The following is a 20759-nucleotide window of genomic DNA, read 5'->3' on the forward strand; positions in this document are numbered from 1 at the left end:
GTCACAATCGTTTCCTACGCCGATGACTGCACAATAATGGCCACAGGCCCAGGCCCAAAGATCGATGCGCTATGCAATAAAATAAACGGCTACCTCCCTGATCTCTCCAGTTTTTTCGCCTCGCGAAACCTGGCATTATCACCGACTAAATCTTCTGGGACCTTATTTACAACATGGACGTTCCAAATGTTGACCATTTTGAATATCCACGGCGATGGCACTACGCTACCGACTGTCCTACACCACAAAATATTGGGTGTGACGTTTGATCAGGATCTACATTTTGGTGAGCACGCAGCCGCAATTGTTCCGAGAATTCAGAGCCGTAACAAAATCCTCAAATCCCTCGCTGGCAGTACCTGGGGAAAAGATAAAGAAACGCTCATGACTACATACAAAGCAATTAGCCAGCCGATGATGTCCCCAGAACACCATCTGCATAATGAGGCGAGAATACTCCCCATCAGGGAGAGAAAAGAGATGCTGACCAAACAGTTCCTGTTGAATACCCAGAAACCTGAGCATCCCAACAGACATCTGATTGATGAACCAGCACCGCCTAGGGGCTTAAGGAGTCATCTCCGTAAGCATTTTGAGGAAATACGGCACCTGAGAACCCAGCCGTATGAAGCGAAAAAACACAAGCAGGTCCTTGGTGAACTCCATAAACAGGCGTCGGACCTTTATGCCGGGAATTACCCGGTGAATCCAGTACTTAAAGAAAAGTATCCAAAACTCGCGGAAGAGGAACGCATACTCCCCAGGGAAACGCGTGTCACTCTTGCTCAACTTCGTTCTGGATACTGTAACAGGTTAAACTCTTACCTATCCAGAATCAACCTCGACATACAAAATGTATGCCCCGCTTGCAATGTGTCCCCACATGACACCAACCATCTCTTTAATTGTAATGTGGAACCAACGCCTCTAACACCCCATTCCTTATGGTCCACCCTTGTTGAAACGGCAAGTTTCCTTGGACTCCCGTTAGAAGATATTGATGACAATTTGTGATCGGTCGCGGCTGTTAGGTGGGGCGAAGCATTGCTACAACAACAACAACAACAACAGTAAGTTTATAAGGTTCGATGGTTGAAAATAAAAAAAAAAAAAATAGACTATGTGAAAAAGGCTTGGTAAGAGCTTCACAAACCAAGTTTATTTTTTATGCACTAGGGGAAGAGAATAGTTTCCTGGAATTTTATTCTGCTCCGTTGATCTTGAAAACTAAATTGACAAGCAACAATGTTTGTACATAACAAATATGGTTATTTAATTACCGATAACGAAAATAATCTCATTATATATAGACCAGGTCTAAGCGAACTTTTTTTATTACCCCATTATATGCAGAAATGCGGCGTCCACCGTGCTGTGATGGTAGCGTGCTCCGCCTACCACACCGAATGCCCTGGGTTCACACCCCGGGCAAAGCCATATCAAAATTTAAAAAATAAGGTTTTTCAATTAGAAGAAAATTTTTCTAAGCGGGGTCACCCCTCGGCAGTGTTTGGCAAGCACTCCGAGTGTATTTCTGCCATGAAAAGCTCTCAGTGAAAACTCATCTGCCTCGCAGATGCCGTTCGGAGTCGGCATAAAACAAGTAGGTTCCGTACCGCCAATTTGTAGGAAAAATTAAAAAGGAGCAAATTGGAAGAGAAGCTCGGCCTAAAATCCCTTCTGTACAAATGCATACATTCATACAAAAATATATAAATTGCTGAGTGTAAACGCAACATACTAGTAAATTATTAATTATGTAACTTTATATAAATATACTACATACAAACACATACATAAATACTTGAATGCATACTTACTTTGTTTGGTAACATAAGTAACATTGCTGAAGTGCAATTTGAAGTTTTGTTGCTCCAACAGGTTTCCGTTCAATGGCTCATTATTAGCATTTGCTTCGATTACGTTCAAATCGGTGCCGATTATTGTGTGAATACCCTTATTTGGCATAGTTCAGCTGAGTTTTGTATGTTTTGTTTTTGTTGTTATTATTATTTATGCAGTTCAATGCGCTGTATTTTGCTCATTTATTTATTTAAAAATGCACTCAAACTTTTTTCCATATAATTTTATTTGTGATTTAAATAATTATCTTTTACTTTGTAGCCAAATTATTTTAAACAATTTTTACTAAAATAATTTAATTAACTTACTGCAAATATGCACTAATTTGGTTCTCTATATGAAAAAATCAATCAATTTACGTACACATTTCAAAGCCAAGGGTACATATGTTGTTTACTCTCTTGTAAAGCTCAAGCCCGACTGAAGAGCAGATTGTATGCCGTCTAAATCAATTCATATCAACATCCATACAAACATATTATATGTATTACATATTTGTATAATCAAAGAGAATGTAACAAGCTTGCAACAAAACGATAAAGCCAAAAAAGAAAGACTGTAAAAACTGGTCTTTTTCATTTTGATGGATCGATGCACGGAAGAAACCAAAAGCGATTGAAAGGTAAAATTTATAAATCGTAAATGGTTGAAGTACCTTTACTGAATTTTTGTATAAATTACGATACACATAATGTAGAGGAAATGGTAAAATGTATTTAAGTAGTTTAAAAATAAAAGTTTTCTGTGTTTTTTTTTATTAATCTGTTTTTTAAATACTGTCTATGAAATCATATTTCTTACAGACTTATAACAAAGTTTCAAACGTGGGACTAGCGCATTGATTAATTTTCAATGAACATTTTATTTAATAACTAGCAGACCTGGCAGACGTTGTTGTTGCCCTAAATTTGGCCTATCTGCATTTTTTAATAAGCTTTTTCCGTCTAACTCTCCCCTCCCCCACCCCTCTTCACTTTTTCCTGATCCTTTTATTCACTCCTCCTTCCGTCTTTTTCGCTTCATCTATCTCCATATTCGTCTCATTCTATTTCTTTCTCAGTATCCTTCTACTTCTCTCTTTTCTCTTCTCTCACCTTCTTCTCATTCTTCTTCATCCCTTATTGCCTGTCCCAGAGGGTGGTATGTATTTTGTTCCAGTCCCAGTCCCAGTCCCACTCCGAGTCTCAGTCCCGGTCCTAGTTCTAATCCCAGTCCCAGTCCGTCTCTGGTTAAATCCACGAAAAAAAGGATCGTAAATACTAATATAGGCAAATTTATATACCAAATTTTCAAATTTTGAATTTTTTCTAAAAAAAAATCACATCTCAAGAATGGCTAAACCGATTTCGGATTTCAAAATCAACTAACTATCATCTCTCCTTTCTGTATCTTTCCTAAAAAATTCATGGCAATCTTTCTATCCGTTCTCGAGTTATGGAGTGACAATCAAAATGTGCACTTCTTTTTATATATATAGATTTGGGAAAAATTTAAACAACGTGCCATCAGGAGCGACAAGGCGACAGCTGTTTCGATACTACCTTGTAAATCTCTTCAAAGCATTTTCTCCCGGGAGTGGGATTTGAACCCGCACTCCTACGATGGTTGAAGTGTTATAAACGCATTCAGCCACCTCATGCCTTAGTTGTTGTAAAATTTTTACCAATTGCCTTCGTTGCATATTTTATTCTGTATGCACATTACATACTAATATGCAAGGAAGGCAATTGGAATAAAGTTTAAATGAAGTAAGGAAGTCGTAAGTTGTGTCGAAAATGAACATCATATGCTCAGTGCCACGCCCACATTTTAAAAAGGATTCTCACAAGTTCAGTTAGAAGTCGACTTAACAATTCACAAACAAAATTTCGTTACTGTAGGTTCATTGTTAACTGTTTCTCACTAATTGGGAGTTGCTGATTTCAAGTCTGCTCTCAAATTTATTCTAGCAGCTTGAGTTTTTGGAATACGAGTATCATACAAAAAAACACTTTTCAGTTTACATATTACGATAGTAGGTGTAGTAACTGCTGTAATCCGTTGCGTTATTTGCGCGTATATGTTCATAGAATTTCGTTTGAGTCCATCAGACCTAGTGAAACGAGCTTATATGGACTTATTCGGTTCCCTATATGAAACTAATAACAAAACCTGGATTCCAAGTTTCATATGTAAAAGTTGTGCTCAGTCATTACGCTTATGGACAAATACCTCATTTGAAGTACCGAACTCCTGTGATATGGCGTGAACCGTCAGACCATCACAGCGACTGTTATTTCAGTGTGGTAAACATAACAGGAATAAACCGCAGAATAACTCTTAATGGATCTATATCAACCTACTTGTTCGGTCTTATGAAACAATATGTAAAGGCCCTAGACAAAATTGGTTAATGTATCGTGTTATACGATGACGTATAGAAAACCATTTTCACTCAATCGATACAAATTTTTATAATAATTATAAATTGCAGATCTAATATGTGCGCACTATGCCTAGCTCAAATATGTCACTATTCCAATTCATCATTTTAGCACTATTTGAATTTAGAAAATTGATTTCGATCAGGGATAAGATCACGGTAAGGCACGATACGGGCCCTGAGTTCTGAAAAGGTTAAAGCTTTGATTTTTGATCCTTCACAGATTAGTGATCCAGAGCTCACCAGCCTTATGGAAGCACCTGGAAAATTTGCATGGGACGAGTTCGTTTGGGTTGTAAACAACTTTTTAGGAAACAGGAAGTTACCTAACTTCTCTGAGCATATAGACCAACTGATCAATATCAAGATGTACTTTCTCCATAGCCACCTGGAACGTTTTCCTAAAAATTTAGGCGATCTCAGTGAAGAGCAAGGTGAGCTTTTTTATCGGGACCTTCGCAATGTGGAACAGCGATTTCAAGGACACTGGAACGCGCATATGTTAGCTGATTACTGCTGGAGCATTTAGAGTAGTGCTCCTAAATCAACTCAAAAAAAGAAAATCTCTTAAAAGAAAATTTTACTCCCTGTAATTGATAAAAATAAAGTCTATTTATTAAAAAAACAATTATTTTCACTAAAAACTTTATTATTAAATATTTTGGAAAGAAGAGCTGCTAGCAAAGAACGGCTTCTACATTTGAAATTATGATAACAAGTACTTTAACAATCATGCATAAAATCCCATGCAACTGAGCCCGTGCCGTCCAGTGTTATATACGATGTATTCTCATTTTACTTATTTTAAGCTCTACTTGAATTATCGTAGTTTCAGACGGATGGCCATGGTTAAACGAATTTTTTTCATATATACATATATTGATTAATTTTTCTCACTTGCGAAAGGCAAGGCACGAATGCGTGGTTTGAGGTCGTGTATAAAGCGCATCTCCATACGGTACCAAAAGTTCAAGTATGGATACCATGCGATGCGTGATGAAGTCGGAGAATAAACTGCGAATTCTGCAGCGCCAGAATCCCAATGTACCGAAACAGGATTGGAAGGTACTTACTGTATCTCGGCCTACGGAGGAGAATCATCTCTACATCTTCCAATTAAACAAGCAGTCGGAAGATATATTGTACACGCAGCTTGGCCTGGGGTATAGGAAAAAAGTATATGCGACTCAGGAAAAGAAGTCCCAAGGATAACAATCCTAACACGCCTTCACGTAGGTGGAGGACGCGGATGTCACCACGAAGGTGTAAGAGGAGAACAAACAGCCAAATGGTGATGCGAGCACAGAGGAACACCCACCACAGCTATTACGCTTCGAGAAAAGATGCCCGGAGAATAATAATTGTAATATGCAAGAAGCGAGAGATAATCTACCCTAGCCCTAGGGGAGGAAAGAAGCCAGCGGTCATTGATTTGGCGTTTGCTACGCGCAAACGGAAGGAAGGTTGAGAGCTGCAGTCATGGTAAGGCAACAGCTGCATTCATATTACTTAATTACACTACTGAGAACTTCGCAGTGGTGGCCCTCGAGCAAAAGAATAAGCAGGCATTTATCCTGGCATTCTGCTCTATGGCCCATACTGCGGAGGCAGCACCAGTGGAGTGAAAGAAGCTAGCAAAAGAGGAAGGGCGCAAAGGACGGTTAGTCATAGGCGCGTATGCAAGTGAATGGGGAGGAAGATATACGAATGAGAGAAGCGAGTCTCTATTTTGTTACATCCTGCGAACGAATTTGCAATAGATAGCCAACAGGAGAAGTGCCCCTACATATGACAGCGCTGTTGAGGAAATTCCTAATAAAAAAAAAGAACCGGGAATAATCGCACAATAGTGAGAAGTCCCTTGAGGTTATTCAGTAGAGCCAGCAGACATCACTTACACTTCGATCACGGAGCGGGTAGTGCCGGGCTTGTCCAAAACCGAATGGGCGGTGAAGACAAAAAACGGTTAAACGAAGGATAGGGTAGTCTACACCGTATCCAATCGGGACACAAATTGGTATGTTATATGCCGAAGGAGAGAGATTGGAAAAATCATTTTTTTTTTTATAAGAACTACACTAATGTATACATATACATACATACGTGACAACTATACACATAAAAATCATAATGGTAGATATGAACAAAATGACTAATTTTATACCAAGTTAATTTAAAATATTTTTATTTTTTATTTTATTACCATTGAGTTGATAAGAAAGTGGGTAAAATGCAAATAGAGACGGGTGATTCTTTTACAAACTGCTATCTTTGAAAAGTGACTTTTAAACTGCCTGAAATTTTTGAATTTCTATGTATAGAATTTTGGGTTTTATGATTTTGCAGAAAAAATTTCTGAATGTGTATCTACTCAACAATTGATATCGAATTAATGTTGGTTATTTTTTATTTTGTTTTTTATAAGTTTACAAAAACCAAAGTTTACAACCAGTTTACATTGACCCATCCTAATAGAAACATCGTAATTGAAAAGTTTTGTTAACAAGGACGAATCTCAAAGAGGCCAGTTAATATGATTGAAACTGGAAAAATAAATTGTTAACAAAAGGAATATAACCAAGCTTAATTTTTTTCCACAAATCATATAAGATCATATAGAGATCTAAGGCCGAGCTTCTCTTCCAATTTGCGTCGTGCTCCTCTTGATTTTCCCTACAAATCGGCCGGACGGGACCTACATGTTTTATGCCGACTCCGAACGGCATCTGCAAGGCAGATGAGTTTTCACTGAGAGCTTTTCATGGCAGAAATACACCCGGAGTGCTTGCCAAACACTGCCGAGGGGCGACCCCGCTTAGAAAAATTTTCTTCTAATTGAAAAATCTTATTTCTAAAATTTTGATGTTGTTTGCCCGGGAGTTGAACCTAGGGCATACGGTGTGATAAGCGGAGCACGCTACCATCACACCACGGTGGCCGCCGGGTCACATATACTTTTACGTTTGCGCGTAAAAAAAAACGCTTATCCTCGCTCAGATAATGCTTAGGAGACCCATCAACTAGCTACACAACGTGTTGTACCGAAAAGTGCAGACACAAACATCTGGTGGGCAGTGTATAACATATAGCCGAATCGGTTGCGATGAATAGTGGACACCAGGCCGCAGAGATCCGAGCCGGGCCCCTGGGACAGTTCGCGTTTACAGGCCCCCCTAAAAAATAAACTCAATCCAGTAAAAAAAATAACATAACATAAATAAATTTTTCAATTCACATTGTCAGTTTTATTTCATATTGAAACGAATTTAGTGCTATAACGCTTATTTGCAACCTTCTGCTAACGTTCGAATCACTAAACTGTTGAATAAATAACTCCAATATTCAATAATGCAAAATGGTCTTTATTAGACTACTTTCACAATAAAACGTCTATTTCTCAAAAGATTGCGTGCTTAAATCAAACTGATTACTGCTTACTCAGCTTTAACTCCTTTTATATTCTGTGATGTCTCGTTCGCATACTTCTAGGCGTTTCTATTTCTAGAATTTACTACTCGTTTACCAGCTATAAATTTCTCAGCTATAACTACAGATGCACGATTATTATAGCTTCTCGCATAACCATATGCGCGTGTATATGTGAGTGATACTTCCACAGATGATTGCCTACTTTTTGGAGTACCTCAGATATATGCATGTGTTTGTGCGTCTCTCCGCAGCTTGTATGGACATATGTATAGACATAATGATTGATTTGTTGATGTGCTTACAAGTAACTGCTTAGTATTGGCTTAAAGGTGATAGTATCCCTTAGTGTTGCTAATATTCGTCACAATATAAAATAAGATTTACTGGAGCACTTCATATATGTAATACTGCTATATTGCTACAAAAGGCTAGGTACATTCCCAAACATCAGAGTGCCGATATATTGCTGTTTAAAGGTTTTGTTTTTGTACTGAATAATCGAATGTACCTAAATTAAAATTTTTTCTTGTCACACTTATGCTGCTACAATCACAAAATATAGGCTGTCTTGTTTTGATTTCGAATTCAAAACATATTGCGAGCATGATACAAAAATGGAGGTAGTTCCATTTAGTGTGACGTTAGCCACTTGACTTTTGCGGGGACAATGACAATTTGTCTAAAAACAAGCTACCAGATTGAAAAATGTTACGAATTTTTCTAATTTTGATGGATTTCATATTAACGAATACGACTAAATTACTTTCATAGTTATTTTAAATAAAAAAGAAAAAAAAAAAAAATTAGCACCATGCCTTCGAAATATTTTAATATGAAATATCAGCCTAGAAAACAAGGTTTTAATAAGTTTTTCGAGCTCCCGAAAATTGTTTGTACTGAGGATGGTACCATGGATCGAAGTATGCAAAGCAAGGAAATATTGCATTCTTAAGTGTTTTGACAAAACATACACGTTTGTCAATTGCTCGCTCAAACGAGGTCCTTATAAACCGACACCGCAATTTCTTGACAAATTGGCTAGAAGTCCACATTTTTTATTTTTTTATTTATTGTATAATTCAAGCGCTGCGCTTTAGGAGGGAATTGTTAAACCATTTTTTAGTGCCACATTACCCTGTAGCTCTGCAAGTTAGCCACTAGTTATGAGAGGGTTTTTGTCCGTTGTACCAGGGGTCACCTTGGGGCTGACCCGCTTATACATATTTAGCATTGACATAGATGTGCAGACTTTGAAGGTACACTTTTTCTCAACATGCCTTGAGAAATATCCACTGTAGGGGCATGATAATAGGGCCATGCTAGAACAACAAGATTTTTCGTGTATTTTTTGGCGGTCAAGCTACCATAAAGATATGAGTCATTAACAACTGTATGAGTCATTATCCACTATTTTTCAATAAAATTGCAAGTTTTACTGTATTCTCAATCGATATATATATGCACATAAATCGTGCTAAAGCATATTATTATTGTCTCAGATGACCACTTCATCCTAAAGGAAAATTCTGTCTCGAAAAACCACAATTTCGCCTTAAACAGTAACCCTATGACATTATACTTACTTACTTAATTGGCGCTTAACCATCTAAACGGTTATGGCCGTCCAAAAAGGCACGCCAGTTGCTCCTTTGCTCCGCCAACCGGCGCCAATTGGTCACACCAAGGGAGTTTAAATCGTTTTCCACCTGGTCCTTCCAACGGGGTGGGGGCCGCCCCCTACCTCTGCTTCCATAGGCGGGTTCCGATAGAAACACTTTCTTGGCCGGAGCATCATCCTTCATTCGAATAACATGGCCTAGCCAGCACAGCCGCTGCGTTTTAATTCGCTGGACTATGTTGATGTCTGTGTATAGCTCATCATTAAATCTTCTTCGGTACTCGCCATCGCCAACGCGTAGAGGTCCATAAATCTTTCGAAGAACTTTTCTCTCGAACACTCCCAAGCCGCTTCATCTGCTGTTGTCATGGTCCATGCTTCTGCCCCATATAGCAGGACGGGTACGATAAGTGACTTGTAGAGTATGATTTTCGTTCGCCGAGAGAGGACTTTACTTTTCAATTGCCTACCTAGTCCAAAGTAGCATTTATTGGCAAGATTGATTCTTCGCTGGATTTCAGTGCTGATGTTGTTGCTAGTGTTGATACTGGTACCCAAATAAAAAAAAATAAAATTTTGAGTGGAACTACCTTCTTTTTTGTATCATGATTGTGAGCAATATAGGAGTATTACATATGTGGATAACTTACATGAATGAAATGCTAGATTTTATTGTTTGATTTGCTTACATTAACTTTTTCTAAATATGTACATTTTAAGAGCTTGAATAAGCCAAGGAAACCCTTCCGTGCTTTTTGGTCTGCGAATATGGAAATTACCGATTTAAAACTAATGTTGCGAGCAAGGCTGGACTCCAACGCCAATGTTCCAAGGCTTGTCAAGCGATTTTGGCTCATAGCAGAACGTAAAAAATTGTACACGCGAGACAATAGACTAAAAGAACGCTCCCCTTCAGCCACACTGACTGGAAGTGTGCAAAATATATTTAATGCTATGCAGATGTTAGGAAATAATACTTCCATCTTCAAGTCATGAAATTTGTTCAGAAGTTGAAATGGTGGCAGCGAATCACATCCCAAGTGGATGGCTTCGATGTAAGCTTATCGCTTAACGCTCTAGTTTATAGCCTGTATTTACAGATGTCGCTGCTTTTACAAAAATGAAAAAGCAATACGACCAAATCGATAGGGGCATAGTTATAGTCAAATAAAATTTGATTTTAAATTAGCTGAAGCATTTTTGACAGATAGCGCTTATAAATTGTGTCAAAAACGTTTATCTAACTTAAAATGACATTTTATTTCGACTATGACTATGCCCCATAGTATTTGATTGGATGCTTATCATTTTAGTTTAGTGATCATTGTACAGGTCTACAAGTAGGATATGTAGCAGCACGCACATACACAGCAACGCTCACCTGATAAAATGCTTGTTCTTGTTCGTTTTTTTTGTGGATGCTATTTGGCACTGTTTACTTCTTAGGACCAAACAAAGTTTAGTAGCTGCTATCGAAAATGCTTAAAATTTTTTTTTCTTATATTACAAAGAAATATACTTATTTACTTTCAAACGAGCACTTAATTACATCTCTCTTTAATAACCATATATTTTGGACAATTTTAATTAACAAATTGTGATACTTTTTTACGGGGACGATTGCTAAAACACGACCAAAACCGTCGGGGGAGGTATTAATAGACGCGTTTTTGCCTCGCTTCCTATAATTCGAATACTTTTTCTCTTCGGACTATTGACAACAGGACAGAACGCGTCTATTCATTTTTCTTTCCGCTTTTTTGGACGGATTATTGCAGTCGACCTCGGTTTCAAACTGTTTTTCGCGGAGAACTTTTGAACGGGTAGAAAAACTTAACTCCCGTGTTTGTATTCTTAATACTGAAATAACTACACGTCGGCAGATACCCCAATTGAAGACTTTTTTATAATTTTCTGAAGGACCCACATGGGTGCACTTAAAATTTCCTACTAAATTCGTTAAAAGAAATTTACCATCACAGCAACCCATATCTGATATTCCGATCTCTTTTTTGCTTCCCTGTGTCGCTTTCGACGAAGCAACCCCAGTAATTTTGACACTTCGTTCAGTGTCAAAACTCATGTTCCACGCATGTTCCACTGGGTTCCACGCTAGTTTGACACTGACCGAAGTGTCAAACTGCCGTGTGTTAGAAAGGGAAAGAAATTGTTTCCCTCTCATACATATCATACTTGTAAACCTGTACAATGTTAGTGATTTTCAATTTTAAAACAATTTTTTGTAGCAACAAAATATGTATGAACTATGAAATCCTAGTTAGAGTACTGTCAATACCGCTTTGCCTTGCCGGGCCCCTGGCCTTTTAAAAATAATAGGTTTTTACTTGTTTCATAATTGACCAAATGAGTTTTAAAAAAAATTCGTTTACTTACAACCAACGTGTGCCTATGTACGCACGCATGTTCAGGGTCAACCGTATCGTACATACATAGATATCTACATTTATTATCATTTACATATATATTATATATTTTTTAAGTAAAAATTTTTTTTAATTAAAATTAATTTTTTTGTTTTAAAGCTTATTTAACAAGCGAAAAAGATTCAGAAAACGCAGCAAAATATTAAAACTTTGAATACCAATATTGAAAAAAAGGTATCAGCCAAACCAAAAAATACGTGCTCATTTAATTTGCTACGAAAAAAAATAAAGTTATCTCAATCTTAGATGTGATAGTATATTTTTTCGAAACGACCGTGCGATTTGTGAAAGAATGACTCATATACATTATTTGTAGTATTTTACATACTTATATATGTAGATGTCCTTATCTCTATATACAGACACACTTATATTTATATTTACTGTTTAATGCATTTGAAACGCTATTGCATACTCCTGCATTCTGTGGTCAAACCTTCTGCGTAGTTGGGAACTGTCTCGAAACTACTACGTTTTTTTATAAAATTTTTTTGTTTTTTGATGCACTTCCTTACGCAGGGTCGGCAGTGTAAAAAATTGCCCCGAAGTGAATGAAATTATTTACCAAAAAACCTCGAAAACATATTTCTGCCACCTTTGAGAAATTTATTGTTGAATATTCCATTGTTATTTTCTCATTATTTTGAGAAAATTTATAGTTCCGAAATCTATATCCAGTTGATATTTCACATTGGATAGTGGGTTAAGGTGAAATTGAAAATAACGATTTCCCCAAAGCCAACTACATTTTATTGTGCAGAAACATTATTTATACTTGTTTTATTTTGTTTACTTAAAAATGCTGCAGTATTTGAATCTTATGTTTAGTCCAATTAGAAAATCGTATTTAAGCACAAGCTGAGAATTATATTTTTCTCACTTTGCGGAACAGCATTTTTCCCACATATAAATATGCCCTTTTTGTTAAGAACGGTACCATTTTCAAGTTAAGCCATTGTTGAGGTACAAATTTGGACTAGCTTTCTCAACTTAACTTTGACTCAAACCTAAGTGTTTATTAGTAGTAAGGTTCTTAGGTACTAAGTACTTATCTGTAGCATTTTAGGTAGAACTAACACAGCTGCAGCTTTAAGTAAGATAATCAAGAGTCATCTTCTGGTTATTTTGATTAGAAAAACACAGGATAAAAACAATCGCAAATCTATAAGGCTCTGTAATTGCTTACAATAATATAAGTTTGGTGGGACTTAGTGAAAGTTGGAACTTTTACGGACTCTTGAATCCGAAGGTGAAAGTTATGAACTGATATCTTTTCTGACTAGCTTGATGTTTAACTGCTGTGTACATATGCAATACGTTGTAACGGCGGCAATCGTCTAAGGGACTCGTCTTATGTAAAGAACTTGAAATCCACGGCTCTAAGTTCATTAAAGCAATTTTTTTGAAAGTGCTTTGGCCTTTGCAATGGCCTGACACTGAAATTATTGTTTTAAGGTAACAGCCGTCCGGAAAAACATATCTACAGATAAGACCTGTTAAATTTGAATTAACATTAGTAATCAATTAATTAGATGCCTATTTTAATGGCCAATGATTATTTCAATTGTTTTCCGAAAAAAACAATTACTAGTTGATTGCCATTAGAAAAAAATCAAAAAAAATCATGATTTTTTCCGATTATTGAAAAAAAAAAAAAAATTAAAAATGGTCAAGAGTAATCAAATTTTTTCGATCATTTTTGATTATTCTTGCTTTTTTTTAAATTTTTTTTTGATTATTTTTCCGCTTTGTTGAAAGAAAACTTCTCGTTTGTTGATGCACGGTATAATTTCTACATTTTAGGATGCAGTATTAAATCGTAAGCGCTCATCGAGGCGAATATATACATGCATCATATACGGCGAATGGTATATGAGCGTTGATGTAAATATATTCACAGGTAAGTATACACTAGGTTGGATTGATACCCTATGGATTTTTTTTTTGTAATGGCCTAGCAATGAAAAGTTGTCTTTATAAACGTTAACCAAAACCACCAAATATTATTTTCGTAGGATGGCGTTTTGAGGTGCCCCAGCCACACGAAGTTGAGCAAAATAACCGCAATTTTACAAAGCTCATTATTTACATATTTATTTTATTTCTTTTTTAATATTCATAACTTTAGTAAAATTACATATCGAGCCTTAACCGCCGAATTGGTGTAAGGGACAAAATATCGATTTTTTTTTATTATCGAAGTCGATAGTGTTTGTCCTGATCTGTCATCTCCGAAAATTTCATAGTTCTATGTTTTACCGTTATAAAGTTATAGCAGAAACAATTTTGGGGTAAATGCGCAATACACTTTGTTTATATTTTTCCATGACCGCACATTGTTACTTACATCAAAAATATCTAGTGTGCTTTGTTGCTTGCAGCAAAAAATATTTAATTCTAATAAACTAAATGCGCTTCACTGAGATAAGTTATATGTAAAATAACATAATAAATAGTTCTTTTTGCGAATAATGGAAGCTTTTGAACAAGAGGTAATTATTTTGGCTGCAAGCAATAGGAAAAATAATACCTTTCTATTTAGGGCTTAGTAATAAATGAGTTTATCGTTGTTTTCTTTAGTTTGCAAAGATTCATGCTCTCGTCCCCTATTGTGAAAGTGAGTCCAATATTTCCATTGATGATGAAACGTGTGTTGGTAATAGGGGCTTTAAAAAGTCAAAAGTTATCCGAAAAGAACCGCAAAACAAGAGTCGGAAATCCACTGGCGTTAAACAGAACCCCTGTTTGAATAAAAATTGTGGAAACTCATGTGCGGACAAATTTACGGAGTCAGATCGTGTGGCAATAAACGAGCACTTCTGGGGTATGGGGAATAAAATAAGGCAGCGGGACTGGATACTTTCATGTACGACACGTAAGTGTATTAAAAGAAGAAAATCCGAAATTACTAAAAGGAAGTGGAATTTTGAGTACACAATAAGTTTTAATAATATGAAAGCAAAAGTATGCCAAAAGTTTTTGCTTCACACTCTCAATGTATCCCAAAACATGCTAATCTATACTAGAAATAATGCACAGTGTCTACAAACAACCAAAGAAGCTAACAAAAAATTAAAACCACACAATAAGTCTGATGAAAATAAAGTAGCACTTTTGAAATCTTTTATTACCCAGTTGCCTGCTGTATATTCACATTACTGTCGTAATAAAAGCAGTAAACTTTATTTACCATCAGAATTCCAAAACATATCAACTCTGTATAAGTATTATTTAAGTCCTTTCAGTCACATTAATAAGGAATCATCTAAGTTATCTTTAAGAGTGTTTAGAAAAATTTTTAATACCGACTTTCACATTGGCTTCCATACCCCCAAAAAAGATAAATGTGCTTTATGTGAAAAATTTAAGAACTCGGACGTGAAACTCAGATTCTTTTAAGGCAAACTGAAGAATTTCAAAAGCACCTTAAGGATAAAGAAACGTCAAAACAAGTATTTTCAAATGACCAAAAGCAAGGTCGAACAAATTCTTCATTCTTATGTGCAAGCTTTGATTTACAAAAGGTTCCTAATACGCCCCATTTAAAAAGTGTAAATTTGTTTTACTCGAGAAAATACGCCTACTACAATGAAAGCATTTATGAAAGTGTTACAAGAAATGGTTATTGCCTTTTGTGGGGCGAAAAGGACGGAAAACGGGGATGTAATGAGATAGGCACGGTAATTTTTAAGTACTTAAAACTCCTTGATAAAAAAGGAACGTATACCTTTATTAGCCTTTATTGTGACAGTTGTGCAGGACAAAATCGAAACAGAGCCATGCTTGCTATGTTCGCTTTTTTTTAATCCTGTACAAATATAAAAACCCTAAAAATAATCTTTCTGTTACCCGGCCATACCATGATGCCAGTCGACTCTATTCATAGTACGATAGAGTCATTTACGCGCCAAAGAAATATTTGGGCTCCCAGCGAATGGTATACCGTTATTTCCAATGCGAGAACTAACCCAAAAAATTACGAGTGTATAATAATGGAATATTCCGATTTCAAAGACTGGAAAAACTTTGCGCGTACTATGTTCCCTACCTCAACCAAAATAGAATTTAACTCTCTTCGATCTGCTATGTTCCAAAAGGATTCCTCTATTATAACTTTAAAGCATGGATACTGCAATAACTCACAGATAAAAGAAAACAATCTAGCTTCAATGCGTCAATCCAAACGCAATATTTCCATTAGAAACGGACCCCTTTCTCTGTATGATAAGCCCTTGAAAATTTCTTTAAAAAAGTTTAACGATTTAAAAAAACTTTGCGAAAAAGGCGCTATACCAAAACAGTTTCACAATGAGTTTTTAAATATGCAACAAAGCGCAACAATTACAGATGAGTTACCTGAAACTGACGAGGAAGATACATTTTAGGTTTTAAATAACAAATAATAAGTTAATTTGTGAATTTCGGATTTTTGGTTTAATTTTGGCTGGCAATTGTTATTTACGGTCCCTGATATGCTTAAATTACGTTTAATGAACTATTCTTAATTTTATAAAATATACTGTAAAGTTCTTTGAATGAAATAAAATTTTATATGTGAATTATTTTAATGTAAGTAACATAACATTTCAGCAGCAGGTGATGAGTGGGCCAGCGAAATTGATGCAAGTAACAAAAAACACAACTACGACTTATTTTAGCTACTGAAACTGATTGCGTTATGTACTTAGAGCACAACTAGGGCCGTGTACACAATTTAGTTAAAATTATTTGCTTATTAACAGGGATAATTAAAAAAAACTCCCCCTGTATAATTTGTTATTTGTCCTTTACACCAATTTGGCGGTAAAGGCTCGATATTATAACTAATCAATTACTTTTGATTTTTTTGATTTTTTCAATAATCGTAAAAAATCATGATTTTTTTGATTATTTTTTAAATAATAAAAATAGAAAATAATGGCAAGTAATCATTAAATGGCATTTAGAGAAAATAATCAATGGAACGGCTAATCATTACCATTAGTAATCAATATTTAACAGGTCTGCTACAGATACATATAATTTGTAGCACTTAAATTGACATGTGGAGGAAGACTTGACGTTCCTTTGGTGCTTCGAGTTGGCGTCAGTTATCGAAACGGGTATAGCCGGCGGAATTGTTACGAATCATAATAATAATAATACCTTCGGTAGGACACTAGTACATGAATACATATATTACCTATATATTTAACAGCTAAGTATAGGGCTTATCGCTTAATAACCTGAGCAACCTAATCGCTAACGTTCAAGAACAAGCAAGCAAGAAAAAAATTAACTGATTGTACTTGAACCAATTCCTTAACATAAGTTATCGCCTATATTAGTCTAATATTTCTAATGCATTATTACTGCTGTCATATAAAAAGAGAGAACAAATGATGCAGTTGCTTAAAGCTGTGTGTGTTTAACAGGTACGTTCAAATTATGTGAAAAATTTAATTAATCCATTTCGGCTAGTGACCGATCCCTCAACCAACTTCACTTTTCAAGTATACATATCGCACACCTAATTCAAAAATCTGAAATTTCGAAGTCATGAGTACCTCCGGGCTTCCCAATTCAACACCTTTCCATCTCTATACTCCATTTACGAATATTCCAACTAATCAGAGAGAAAAATCTTTGTTGACTTTTATGGGGGAGGCATTCAGTTTTTCGGGTTTTCCGAACATTGCCATATTTTGAGTTGATCACTCTTTTTATCTAGGTGTGCGATATTTGGAATAAGGTGTGTCTTGGTTAGGACAATTTTTCCGTATTCACAGATTCTTACTAGAAATGTGGTTTACTTCGTGAGGACGAGCCCTGCGATTTCATTTTAAAATGAGCAAACGAGGTGTACTGGAACAAGCCTTTTTTATTTAAGAACTGTAAACCAAGTTTCCATCAGCTGCAGGTGTAGAAAAAATGGGGCCAAAGTGACTTTGTTTGCTGCACCAGCTCTATGAAAACGAACGTGATGGATTTTGCTAGGAAAGGCCGAAAGTATTACTTGAAGCCTATAATCTCCGAAAACATGCCAAAACCTTGACTCCAAGTTCACTTATTACCACTTCTTAAAAAGAAAAAAAGCCGTTTATTTCGACTGGAATTTCTTAAAATATCATCCCCTCATCTATCCCTGAAGGTCATTTATAAATACAAAGATATTTTTTTTGCCCCTTTTTTTTATTAATTTCGCGAGTATTGTTATTGCTCTGGAGCCGTGCAATTTTTTTATCTGTACAAATATCTGTCCCCTAATACGTATAATGGAATGTGCTTGTGCACCACGCATAGTTTTTATGCGTTAAGGTCGTGCCACAATGAAGTTTTTCATATAGATGTGTTCAACGCAATATTATGCATGCCAGTAATGTTGCCAAAATTACGCCAGATGTTACGTTTGTAAATATAAAGGAACTTCAGACTTAGCAATTGAAGTTTTCTCGCCTTGCTCAATCACATACAAAATTTCGCGGACCGTTATACTAGACAAGAAAAATACTTGGTAATATATTTAATGTTGTTGTTCTTGTTCTATTCATTTGTTAAATTACAATGAAAAATGTTAGAAAAGTACCAATGAGTAGGACAAATAATTTTACTTATAAAGTGTGAAAGCACCCTTAGCCTAAGCAAATTTCGAATTCTTCTTCTTATACTTTGCTTTGCAACAAAAGTTGGAAGTTGGCTGCTTTTTTATGTCAGATGGCGCGACTGTCGCTCGATCTGCCGCTCTTCATAAAAATACTTGCAATCATCTGCTTATGTGACGTGACTTTTAAATTTCTTACAGCCTACCTATAAGATGACCATATATCACCTATTTATTTACAGTTGTTTCACATGCTTTAGGCGGCATTTGGTAAACAAAATTTTGTTCTAAAATTTGCCTTGCCGGTGGTCAATTGCAGCTTTTATTTATATATTTGTAATTTTTATTGTAACTCTAGGCCAAAAATCGGCAAAATCTTTTGATGTCATGTGAAAAACCGACAGCATTTGACACAAAATTAGACCTAGTTAAAACCAAGCATAACTGTGTCTGTGAGTACAATATTTTGTTCGTTGCTTCTTAGCCGCTATTTAACTAGCAATTGTGATGGAAACGGTGCAGCAACCACTGATTTAAAAAAAAAAATTCCCGATATCATTTGCCCTTTGACAGAGCATCACAAAGCGTCTAATATGAAAAAAACATAATTAAAAAGCATTTGCTTAGGCTCATGCGGTTGGAATTATTCTCTTTGAGGCCAATTAATACACGGCTAGTCCTTATCATATAAAAAAACTTTTATTCAACTGAATTTAATTAAAATTTTTGTATATTTTTTAATTGTTCTTTTTTTTATTTGTAATTCCTGTGGGACTCTGCTCCTGATCTATCTATCTGTGTGGGTTTCATTATAAATGATCGATTCAGATTTTTCGCAAGATTAAAACATAATGAGTTCTCATCTACAAAAGATACTCACGTACCCACACAAAATTTCAGAAGCTGTTACAAAACAGCAACACCATCAATAATTATTTTAAAAAATAACTTTGTAGTTAAAGCTGTGAAATGGCCTTAAATATTATTAATATTTAACAATTAGTTGCCCAAATGAGTTCCAAATGATTTTAGGACCTTCACATTCACATTTAATTTTCTGGTCGCTTCTTACCGCCTTTTTAAATGTGCTTTTTTTTATTTGTTAGTAAATTAACATATAAAGCAACACACACTCGCACACATACAAAAAACTTCAACCTGTAATTAACGTCGCAAGCATTCAAAATGATTGAGATATTTAATCAATTAACATTCGTTGAACACAATCAATTATTATCTTGGTCATTTAATCGCCGTCATTTTGACACGCAATTGTTTGTGCTTTTTATAATATTTTAGCAGATGATACACCTACACACATATTTATATACGAACACATATTTATTTGCATCTATTTACGTTTATCTATTTATTATTTGAGCAATTCTCATATGAACCCACAATGACCTACCGTCATTCGCTTTTTCATCAACAATTATTTTGTGAATTAACCGATTTCAGACTGATTGGCTTATAATCGAATCGTTAGGGGTAGAGCTGCGGGATTGTTTCGAACTTGCTCAGTCACTCGCGCCGTTGTAAATGATACTCCGCCGATTTAGTGATAACGTGAAAGTTTTATGGAATGAAACAAAATTGAGCGTAAATGAAAGACGATCGTTCGCAAATTGAGTGCAGTTTTTGATCAGACTTTGGAGCTTAGATCTTTTTAACTCTCATTTAAACCGATGGGTCCAGCCAGACCTTTTTGAACTTTAATTCACTATTTCTTTGCCAGGAGATATGAGTTCATATTTTAACGCTTTTTGATAATTTTTTTCATGCATATATTTAAGATTTTTTTTTTTCAAATAGTAATTAAATTAAAGGTTTGAGTACTGATGGGCCCAGCCAGACCCTTTCGTAGATAGCGCAGTCTATATACATACATATATAAAAGTCAATTCCTGTTCCTTAGTCTCGCTAAAACTCGAGAACGGCTGGACCTATTTGGCTAATTTTGGTTTTGATTTATTTTTGGAAGTGCAGGGAAGGTTCAAAAGGTGAGTAAATATGATAAAAATATTGGGAAATCTGACCCGGCAGAGTTCGTAACCACTCAGAATCTATATACAGAAGTTTCTTGGTATTACGAACGTTCGATTCTACGAAATTTCGATTTTACGAACATTCAAAATTTTTACATTGAGTAATTTATAGTACGAACAAACGTGCATCGACAGTACTTGGTTGTACGACCAACTAACAAATTTTGTGTTTTGTATCATAAAAAAAAGGAGCCAAAAGTTAAGCATACATACGCTATTGAAAGTTTTGGCACGTGCAATCGGTGGGCCAAGCAAAATAATGTTGAGGCTTCAAATTTGGTTGTTTTGACGGAGCTTCAAAAAGTTGTAGTAAACAGCTACATCAATATTCCTGTCAAACAAACAATGGTTATAA

At 35.7% G+C, this 20759-nt stretch overlaps 1 protein-coding gene and 1 long non-coding RNA gene across 10 annotated transcripts in view; one reads left to right on the forward strand and one right to left on the reverse strand.

Annotated features, from left to right (window-relative positions):
• Positions 1-20759, reverse strand: part of LOC137241402 (ATP-binding cassette sub-family G member 1) — a 33546-nt gene extending 12787 nt beyond the window's left edge. Inside the window, exons 1-3 of one of the 9 annotated variants that reach the window (XM_067768961.1) lie at positions 19768-20743; positions 2172-2196; positions 1821-2070 (exon numbers count right to left, since the gene is read on the reverse strand). In XM_067768961.1, the coding sequence (XP_067625062.1) occupies positions 1821-1968 (148 nt within the window). In that variant the 5' untranslated portion in view covers positions 1969-2070; positions 2172-2196; positions 19768-20743. Of the gene's footprint in view, positions 1-1820; positions 2197-19514; positions 19643-19715; positions 19739-19767 lie in introns of those variants that run through there. The other 8 variants (XR_010949993.1, XR_010949994.1, XM_067768962.1 and 5 more) reach the window with 8 other exon arrangements.
• LOC137241406 (uncharacterized) lies at positions 2342-4775 on the forward strand. Its single transcript, XR_010949996.1, has 3 exons — positions 2342-2485; positions 4337-4444; positions 4509-4775. It is a non-coding gene; the product is annotated as an uncharacterized lncRNA (long non-coding RNA).

The sequence above is a fragment of the Eurosta solidaginis genome, chromosome 2, assembly GCF_040869045.1.
Source record: "Eurosta solidaginis isolate ZX-2024a chromosome 2, ASM4086904v1, whole genome shotgun sequence".
NCBI classification, from domain to species: Eukaryota; Metazoa; Arthropoda; class Insecta; order Diptera; family Tephritidae; genus Eurosta; species Eurosta solidaginis.